The sequence below is a fragment of the Pyxicephalus adspersus genome, chromosome 5, assembly GCF_032062135.1.
Source record: "Pyxicephalus adspersus chromosome 5, UCB_Pads_2.0, whole genome shotgun sequence".
In the NCBI taxonomy this organism is placed as follows: domain Eukaryota; kingdom Metazoa; phylum Chordata; class Amphibia; order Anura; family Pyxicephalidae; genus Pyxicephalus; species Pyxicephalus adspersus.
Window position 1 is genome coordinate 93,582,320 of NC_092862.1, and position 10,889 is coordinate 93,593,208.

At 37.5% G+C, this 10,889-nt stretch overlaps 1 protein-coding gene across 1 annotated transcript; it reads right to left on the reverse strand.

The window, feature by feature from the left end:
- LOC140331271 (uncharacterized) lies at nt 1-8,852 on the reverse strand. The gene is made up of 2 exons (XM_072412149.1): nt 8,721-8,852; nt 1-2,586 (listed from the first exon to the last, which is right to left on the reverse strand). The coding sequence occupies exon 2, from the start codon at nt 2,573-2,575 to the stop codon at nt 206-208; it is 2,370 nt and encodes a 789-aa protein (XP_072268250.1). The 5' UTR covers nt 2,576-2,586; nt 8,721-8,852; the 3' UTR covers nt 1-205.
- Between the last annotated feature and the right edge of the window lie 2,037 nt (nt 8,853-10,889).

The following is a 10,889-nucleotide window of genomic DNA, read 5'->3' on the forward strand; positions in this document are numbered from 1 at the left end:
GCAGTAGAAAAAAAAATGTTGCAGCAAATGCAGGTTTGTTTTTTTTTTTTGTTTTATTGGGCTATTCATTTTTATCTCGTTTTACAGTGTTAGTGTTCTGTATCTACTAAAGTGGATTTGCAACACAGACTACTAGTTATGTCAAATGAACAGATGATCTGAAAAAAAAAAAAAAAAAAGGAAAAAAAATAACTTTGTTCTACTATTACAAGGCTAATCGCCTCTTTTTTTTATTGGAAGTTGAACTGAAAAATTTTATTGAAGCAAATTTAGATTTACATACTTTATGAGGCATCAAAGGTCCTTTTGGTACCCAAGTACTTGTCTTGGTACCCTCGGCTATTCTGAGAGTGTTCTGTAGTATATGCATGAGATGTGTATTGGTCTCTGGTTCACACAAAGTGTTAAGTAGCCATTTTTTCCTTCTCTTTAGGGTAACAAGCCTATTTCCTAGAGGGGTTGTGGCAGATGTAGTTTGACAAACATCAGCTTGCATTCGATCAATGCTCTGGTTCTGACTTATCACTTCCAGCCTAGTCTTGGCTTCCAAAGCATCGACAGAAAAATCAGTACATTTAGTGCAAAATATTGAAGCATTGTTCTGGAAGACCTCTGCTGCATCTGTATGGCAATTCCACACGAGGTGGTCCAGATCTTCCATGAGTTCAGGGCTGCAGATTATTTCTGAAACTTTAGCATATGCAATTGTACCTTCTTTAAGCCATAAAGTTCTAGAGTATGCTTCTTTAGATAACGTTGCATGTGCACATTTGTGATAAAGTACACCATCGTGCCACGTGTGGATATTTTGTATATGCTTTAGAAGAGACAGCCATTTTTCTTTTAGAAGGGCTATATTACCCTTACTGGTCTGAATACTCCACCAGAAATGTTTAAGAATTTTTGATATCCATGGCTTTATGATTATCCCACTGCGTCCACAAGAGGCAAGAATTAATTTTCTTTTAAGATGTCTGGCGTAATGCCCAACATCATATTGATGAGAAATGTTTTTGTATTTTGTTTTCATAAGCTTCCTTACACTTATGTTCTTGTCAGAAGCAAAAAAAGCAATGTCTTGTCCATTGGATATTGCTCGGGACATGCAAATATCAAGTCCATGGCTCTTCATCTTATTAGAAGATGTGCACTGAGTGCTCTGCACTACTTCAAAATCTAAGATTTTGTCAGATATCATGTCCTTCATTGTGTATACACAATATTTTATGTTCTGACCAGTACTACTGCATTGTCCAATACCAGAGATGGCTATTGGTGTATCTTGCAAGTTGCTTTGCACCTGATTTTGTTCTGTTTTCCAGAAGTCATGGATTGAAGGAAATATAAAACGCCTCTGATATTGGTGGAATTTCTTTTCTGAAATGTGGCGAACACCAAATAATTTTAGAAAGTCTTGAATCTGATGAAAATTTTGGCCCGTTGTCAGCAAACTTGCTGCAAGCAGAATGTTCCCTGCGTAATAGCGGTTGATTTTGGGTTGACTTTCCCAGATGTGAAAGTAATGTCCATCTTCACAACTGCCACGAATAATAACTGCTGACCCATGAAATTCTTTGTTGTATTTGTGAACAACTTTACTACAACCACTTGGATCTTGACACTTTACCTTGTGAAGTAGATTGTCAAGACACTGCTCAAACACAATATATTTGGATTCCTTTACCATGTTTGAAATAGGATCTACAGCAGCACAGGGGCTGGTATTTAGTTGCTCATCTTCCAAAAAGAATTGCCAAGCATTTGCTTTTGAACCACAAGAACTTCCCTGTGTTGGTTTGTAATCCTTATTTTGTCTTTGATCTACAGTTTCTTGTAGTTTTCTTCCCTCATCTAATGTAAATGAAAAAATACTACCTTGATCATGCTGTTCTTTATCTTGTGAAGAAGGTTGGGGGACACTGATTTCAATAAATGTGTTTAGAGGTTCTACAAACAATGCCTTAGTATTATTCTCATTTGAACATCCTTCTATGTGTTCATGAGGCATACACGCTACAGGAATAGGATATGCCGTTTCCTGAGATTTTGCCATTTCCATGCTTGGAGTAGTAGGAGTCAAAAGGTAAATGTGCTGTACTTGTGGCATTGTAGGGCCCCATATGTAGGATTCTGTTTGTGTGGACTGATCAACCATTTGTTTACTAGATGACACATTTGGTGCCATACCACAAAAGAAGCAAACAGAGGAACCACCATCATTTTGGTTTTCTCGATTTTTTGATTCAATAATATGCAATTCCTCAATCAGTGATCTACCTTCTGGTGGTTCTGGAAAAATTGTGGGTACAGCTGTGCGCTTCAGTTTCTTACGTTTACCTGTATTGACATAGCTGTCTTCAACAAAGTGAGTGGAACACATGCGATACACATCACAACGCTTCCCCTCTAGAATGATGTCTGCAAGCTCGTCTAAATGTTGAAATGATTGTCCAGTCTGCAGAAGCCATTGCTTTATTCTCTCAATGGAATTTGGAAAACCATGCAATGTTACAGTTGGAATAGTAGGTTTTCCTCCGGTCCTGTGGGGGCATTTTGTTATTATGCACTTGGGCATGATGAGAATATCTGTGGAAAGTGAAAACAAATAGATTAATAATATTAATCAATAGCTGCAGTAAAAATGGATGGATTACATAGGAATAAGAGAAAAAAAAATGATTTCAAACTTCACTTTTCCATAGCAGCATGTATTTAGTCTTAACATAAAATACTTTATTGTATACAGTGAATAAAAAAGCAGTTTACCTAGATAACACAGTAATAAATATTTAAATATTAGTATTTTGATGATTTCTTCATAACATCACATCATCAGGAAATGTGTTGAAAAATTAAATTTAGCAAAAATATGCACCAACACATAAGATAATTTGCAGCAGGGGAAATCTTTGGATTGAAGGTAAATATTGCAGCAAATGCGTGTTTTTTGTTTTTTCCCCATTTTCAATTTTTATCTTGTTTAGACTGCAGTTATGCATGTAGACTTCTGTCTGCAGTAACTGCTACAACAGCTTAGTAGCTATCACTAAGTAGTGAGATAATAACACAGGTCAAAATGTATTTTTCATCAGATATAATTTTATATGTGCTTTGTAATACTTTTAAAGCGGATTTCAAATCTGTGTTCAGTTTTTCTCTAGCATGGCTATATTTTGTGATGCAGCTAATTATATATTGTGTGAAATTCGTTATAAATAGCCTTAACATATTACAACATTTAATGACAGTTTTCTTTTTTTAAGGTTAGAGACCGCACTAACTGCGATTGATTTCATTTGTCATCATGCCTAGAAATTGCCTTAGTGATCCAGACAGTTTCTGTTACGTGTGTGGTTCGTTTACGACAAAAGCACAACGTATTTCGGCTGTCAATTTGGTGACCAGGATAAATCTGGGGCTCCACCTGTCATCTGTACCAGTTGTTCCAATGGACTGAGTGACTGGCTAAATCGGCGTAAAGCGGCAATGCCATTTGCAATCCCCATGGTGTGGTTAGAACCACAAGACAATCTAATCGACTGCTTTTCTTACCGCGTCAACAAAAGTTGATTCTCAAGTAAAACCATGCACAAAATTGTAAATCCCAGCCTCAATTCCGCAATTAGGCCTGTTCCCCAAGATGATTCATTGCCAGTTCTGGTACCTGTAAAAAGTGATGAGGAATGCGCTGGAGTTGCAGCCAGTTGCAACCCCGATTTATCTGATCCTGACTACTTGGCCGATGAAGATTCAAAACCAGAGACCTTTACACAAGCAGAGCTGAATGATCTTGTTCGTGATCTAAATCTCTCCAAAGACAAAGCAGAACTTCTTGCTTCACAGCTTAAACAGAAGCACTTGCTTGCATAAGGTGTAACTGTAACTCACTACAGAAAACAAAATCATACCTTGACAATGTTCTTCACTAGTGATGGCCCACTGTGCTGCTGTCATGATATAAATACACTCTTTACCAGTTTGCCACAAGAGCATGTTCCATCTGAATGGCGTATCCACATTGATTCCTCTAAAAGAAGCTTGAAAGCAGTCTTACTGCATAATGGTAATTCCAAACCATGTTTACAGATTGCCCATTCCGTTAACCTAAAGGAGTCCTATGACAACATGAAGTTACCACTTGAAGCAATCTAGTATAAAGCACACCAGTGGAGCATTTGTGGGCATATAAAGGTCATTGGCTTGCTGATGGGAATGCAAGGAGAAATAACAAAATATTGCTGTTGCCTATGCCTGTGGGACAGCCGATCTACGGGAGACCATTATTTCAAGCATGATTGGCTACCAAGAGCTACCTAAAGCCCAGAACAAGGCACACTGTGTTATAGCATGTGTTGTTCCCTAAATGGTGAGAACTGGCGTACTGATGCTCGTGGGCAGTCGTGGCTTTGTCTCGAGAGAGGTAAATAAAGGTAGCGCATGGTGTTATGACTCATTTTGATCCATACAAGTTCTACCGTGTTTCCCCGATGATAAGGCATCCCCATCAAATAAGCCACCCCCCCCAATTTTTGCTCAAACAATTAAAATAAAGCACTCCCCCCAAATAAGACATCCTCCAATACCTGATACTGTGTGCCTCTGTGTGACTCCTCGATGCTGGCTGCAGTGCAGAGTGAAACTGAAAGTAACTTCAAAGTGATCAGAAGGGGACAATCAATGGCACATACGGTAGTGATCAGAAGGGGACAATAAATGGCACTTGAGTGATCAGAAGGGGACAATCAATGGCACATGAGTGATCAGAAGGGGACAATCAATGGCACAGAGTGATCAGAAGGGGACAATCAATGGCACAGAGTGATCAGAAGGGGACAATCAATGGCACAGAGTGATCAGAAGTGGACAATCAATGGCACGAGTGATTTTCAACAATAAATGTGTACTGTAGTCTTCTTCATGGAAAAATAAGACATCCCCCTGAAAATAAGACCTAGGGCATATTTTGGCATTTCAAAAAATATAAGACAGTGCCTTATTATAGGGGAAACAGGGTAGCAAAAAGGTTGTATACCAAGCAAAATTTTTCATGCCCAAACAGGACTTATACCAAGTTGGACTTATACCGATGTACCACTGTACTATACAATGTGTTTATGTTCTTGTTGAAACATTGTGTTATCTTTATGGCTCACTAAATGCACTGCACTTGCATTTCACAGATTCAGTAAGTGCCTGGCTCCTTGTTACCACTCACTAGTAGTCCACATGCAGCGTATAAAGAGGCTGCACCTATAAACGGCATTTTGAAGAAAGATACACAGAGTAATAGGCAAAAAATAAGTACTGCTTTGTTAGGCCAGAGGACTCCTAAAATAATTAAGTTACTATGTTTATATGCATTATTGATAACTTAAAACATGTATGTTTATAGATTGATATCACTGTATTTATATCCAAAAATGACCACTTAAACTATTGATGTGATGGGCTTTCATTACAACTCAAATGTTGTTATAGGCCCAAGTTTAAGACATATTTTTCATTATACTACCTTAATTTTTATTTTTTCGAATGTAAATAAGACAAAATTAAACTAAATTGCTGACACTAAATAGTTTGTTGCTTATTGGCTTTTGTCTGTGCTTACCTTGCATGCATATCATTACAAAAACAAAGGCTGATGTGGACTGTGATTCCAAAAATTCAACTAGTTTAACAACGTGCAATACAAGTACCCCTCTAAATAATTTGAGCCTAGAGGCTCAGGTACTGTTTCCCTAGTCCTCACTGGTGGGGGAGGGGGGATTATACTCTCTACCTGGCCCGATGACTATTTTCACCTGGAAAGAAAAGTAGTAGAAATCCAAAATGTTACAATTGTCACCAGAACAGAATGTAAAAATCTTCTAATGAGTACACCATACTATTAGATTATTTTTCCCATGCTTGATAGTGATTTCTTCATACTTCCTGTTGTGTCTCCAACAAAGGAAGTATACACAAAATAACACAGATCTCAAAAACAAATCCAGCAGTAGTTTTAACCTTTCACCACTCTATCCAACACAGTGGCTAGAGATACAATTCCAGCACCTAAAGTATAAGTGTGTTTTTTTTAAAATGTACCCCCTACTTTACTTGCTTTGCGATTCCTAAACAATGAAGCTCATCCCTATTGTCCCTTTGAAGCGACATGGCTCTTTGGGATTCTCTTTGGGATTCTGTCCCTTTGAAGTGACACGGCTCTCCCTTGACCCAGAAATGTTATGGAAAAGATAACCCAGAGTTATGAAAAAAACATCCCTCAAGACATCATAGGTTGCACACAACTTTCTATATTTTAGTAACATAGGCATAGTGTGTCACACTCAATGAATGTCCAATGACCAATAAAGATTGCTGTGGATGGCAGCTGGCAGGGGTGACAGGTTCCTGGACTTGTTATAGCTGCCAACAAGTCTGTGGCATAATCAGCACATAGGCTGTAAATATTAGCTGAATATGACATAAGCACACTTATACCAAAGAATTTAGTTCCACATTAAAGAGATACTGTAATTGATACACAGTTTGCATCAATATGTAATCTGGTAAAGATAAGCAATAAGTACTTACTATATCATCTTTGTTGTGCCCCCAGAAATCTGGCAACAAAAAATGACTTTTCTCTTCCACCTGATACTTAAGGAGTGTCAAAGCTCTGTATACTAGACAGCTTTTAACTCTACCTCCCTTTGTATATCTTCCCCTCCCCCTCTTTTTTAAAGCTCTTCAGTGGAGATAGCTGATGTGATAAAATTTGGTGTTAACTAGACCAACTTGAAACAAACTCTATAATTGCATAGTCTGATTGGCTCAGTTTCAAGTCAGTGAAATTTACATGTGATTTACAATAACTTCCAATTTTCAGCATCTCATTGACCATCCCTAATTTTCTAGTATCAGGTTGATGCTAGAATTATTCCTCTTCCTTCTGTGTGCACAGTGATAACTAATATGCATATAAATACAAGCACAGAGACCAAAGGGACTGAAAACAAAAGGTCTTTAATCTGCTGCTATCCTGGCCACAACTGGACAGAATCTGACTGCCATAAAACATGGACAGTGCTTCTGGGTGTACATGTGATCATCGGTTCTATTAAAGAGATGATCTCATTATTTCTGTTATTTAATTAAAAATAATGGCACTTTTCTGGTGATCTGCCATAGTGCCTTTAAATAAATACCCACACATTAGCGCTTACCAGACTCTATTACAGCAGAACTTAACCCTGAAAGGTGTGGGCGAGCCTTTGCCAAATTCAATTCATGGTATGCATCTACCTTTTTCAAGTAATGATAGTATTGATGGGTCCTGGAACTTCCTGGTGACTTTTTGTATTTTCAGTTTAGTTCCACTTTAAATGATTTCCATTTTTATAATGTGTTACTTTCAGTTTTGATTGCATTTCTTTAAACATTTTTATCACATTATTAATAATAAATATAGAGACTATTAAAATTAAAGCAGAATTAGAGGTGCACAAAAAAAACCACAGGTTTGACACTCAATGAATATCCTTGGTCAGAGTTTCCTTAATCCCTGGCTGATCCTGCTATTAGATTTGCAGTAATAGTGCATAAGCAGTGTTAAGCTAGGTACACATTTGCAATAAATATCGTTAGAAAACAAACGACTAATGATTATGCACGATTATTTTGAATGATCGTATTGTGCACCATTCTGTACATGTTGTAACAATACGATCATTCAAATATAATCCACCAATAATGTACACACACTGGATATGATCGTTTGAACGATGCAGAAAGTGACATGTAAAAGAGAAAGTGTATCACAGAACAATCCACAATCACTGAACGACCGTACACCCAATAGATAGTGAACGATCGTCGCTCAATCAGATCCGCCGGGACGGTCGTTCGTTTCCAGCGACAATCCTCATTCGTCTGCATCGTTATGTACTTTTTTTGTTAACAATATTCAGACGATCGGTCATTAGTCGTTCGTTTACAACGATAAATATTGCACGTGTGTACGCAGCTTTAGCAGTAGGCAGCCCCGCCCCTTTCCTTCCTGACTACAAATCCCAGGGTGCCTGGCAGCTACAGGAAGTGCCCTAAGGCATAAAGAGACCCTGTCACTATGTTGTTCTTTCCTAGTTAAATTTACAGTTGTAGTACTACTGTTTACAAAAACAATCCAGGTTTTTCAAGATGTCTTTATGCTTAAGACTAAAGAACATAAACTGAATAGCTGCAGCTGTGTTCCCTAGAACATTTTATTTCAGCAGAACAGTGACTGGCTTTGGAGACAGCTGGTTTGTTTACATTGTTCAGTCACAGTGAATGTCTTGGGAGGGAGGATATAACAGTGCCAGCTTTCCAGGACAGCACTTCCATCAGATGTCTTTATGAAGGAGAGAGGCAGCTGACATAATGGGAGGGGGCAGGGGCTGCAGTGCAACATAGAAAGTGCAAGGGATTTCTCTAGTGTTGGATCCTCTCTGCAAACATACAACATGCCAGTAACTGTTTACTGTATTTATTTCATTAGGAAGCCAAACCTTGTAAATCTTATAAAGCATAATTTTTTGCAAGCACATAAATTAGTACTGAAAAAAAACAGCTTAATTTTCTGCACCAACACCCACTATACCGTAGAATAGAATCTACTCCTTTTTAAATCAACCCCACAGTTTGCTTTATATATTTGTATTAATATATATGTTGTAAGAATGCAATGAATACACTACCTTGTTATGCTCACAGTGCACTCCGGAATTATGGAAATCGTTTTATCTTTTCTTCCACCTCTGACTCTTCCTTGTGAGTCAATGGCTCTGTGTGTATGAGTTCTCCCAGCTGCATCCCTCCCCCTCCCTTCTCACCCCCTCCCCTGGCCCTGACATCAGCATCATTCCAGGCTGTTGCAGAGAAGTCTCACACAGTGATATTGGTGTGGAGTTTGTTTTAGCAGCAGCACGCCTGCACACAACCAAAGTTCCACATCGGCACAGTACGAAAGGCTTTGCCCTATATAGATTTCTAAACTCTGTCTTGCCATGACCAAAGTGATTATATATATTTTTGATTTGGAATTGATTTTTTAGCAAATGCATTAATTATAGAAAATCCTAGTTTGTAAGCTTTTCGGGGCAGGATCCTCTCCTCTTCCTGTGTCTGTCTGTCATTTGCATCCCCTATTTAATGTACAGCACTGCGTAATATGTTGGTACTATATAAATACTGTTTATTATTAATAAAATAATAATAATAACTAAGTGTATTGGCTAAGTGGCATTTTGCTCATACAAAAATGTAATTTCATAAAGGCATGAATGTGCTAAGTAAACAAAATCACACCTAACATTTGTGAAACATTTCATATTCTAAACAGGAAGCTAGGGAAAAGTAAACTTGCCTGGTTTAGATTAACCTCCCTGGCAGTTTGAATATTTTTAGTATTTTTAAATGTCAAAGCGGTATTATTTTAAATTTCCCGCCTAGTCCCGCCTCCCAGATGCATGATCCCGCCCCCCAGTCGCCCGCTCACACGTCTTATGCCTGGCCGGCATTTGCGCCCCCTGGCCACATGTCCCCAACGTTTACATGCTGGAGACGCAGATGCCGGGTGGGATAGTTGGAGAATAAAGTGTCTTTCTTAAAATGTAAGGGTTGGTTTTACTTATTTATATGTATATATGTGTGTGTATGTGTGTGTGTGTGTGTGTGTGTGTGTTACCTTTATGAATGGTAAAAAAAATATTTTTATATGTTAACAGTGCTCCTTACTTTAGTAATTTATTGTTAATTTTATATATTGTTATTTATTTGAACATTCAGTTGAAAAATTGTTTTCCTACAAGATTTTTTTTTTTTTTTAGGTGCAATACTTTTTTTTTTATAATATAGCATTTTCATAAAACTGTGTTTGTTTTTCTTGGCTATTCAAATAAGTATTTAGATGATACAAGTTCATACGTGTTTAAACACTAAAGTGTTCCTGTTCAACATAAAGTGAATTAATCTTCTAATTAATATTCTAATTTGATACCCAGTTCTGATACTACTGAAACAGATATGGCCAAGCTATGACCGCAAGTTATGGACAGTGCTATAATACACATGCCCTATCATTTATAGGTTTTTGGAAATAACCCTAGTTCTTTATTTCATAGTGATAACATGGCACAGTGTGGAAAAATAAAGCTTTGAATCATTGACCCTGATTCACAAACATCTCTAATACAAGTGAACATTGATCATCATGGGAGAGCCCAGAAAACCCAAATAGTAAAATGGTCTTCTATTGGGTGGCAAAGTTTTGGCATACCAGATAATAGTGAGAATTACTAAAAATTCAGTGAAAATGCAGCTGTGTAATTCTAATCTGGTGCATGCACTTTCAATGAGAACTAAGATTACAAAACATTTAGTAATGTAGGAATGTGAACATAACTATCTTATACGCTTTTTCACTGGCCTTTAGTACCGTATTTTTCGGACCATAAGACGCACCGGACTATAAGACGCACCAGATTTTCAGAGAAGGGAAAACAAGAAAAAAATATTCTGAACCAAATTGTACCAGTGTAGTAAAATATTTATTATAACTGTTTGTACAGTACAAAGAAAAGTACAGTACAGTACAAAATACTGTAATAAATTAACATAATGGCATAAACTCAGTGGTGGTTAAGAACTATCATCAACTACCAATAACAAATGAGGACTAGCACTTTGCCAGTTTTCATGGAAAGCCGAAAAACTCATCGCTGGAGTCAGAACTTAGGGTGATCACTTCCTTACTATCACTAGTATCACTTTCTTCACTATCTTCATAAATGATATCATCTTCAGTTCCATCCAAAGCATTGCTAATGCCACATTTTTTGAATGACCGTACAACGGTTTCCTCCTTC

What these genes read in the sequence shown, in the direction of transcription:
- LOC140331271 (XM_072412149.1), bottom strand. Translation starts at nt 2,575, where the DNA reads ATGCCCAAGTGCATAATAACAAAATGCCCCCACAGGACCGGAGGAAAA.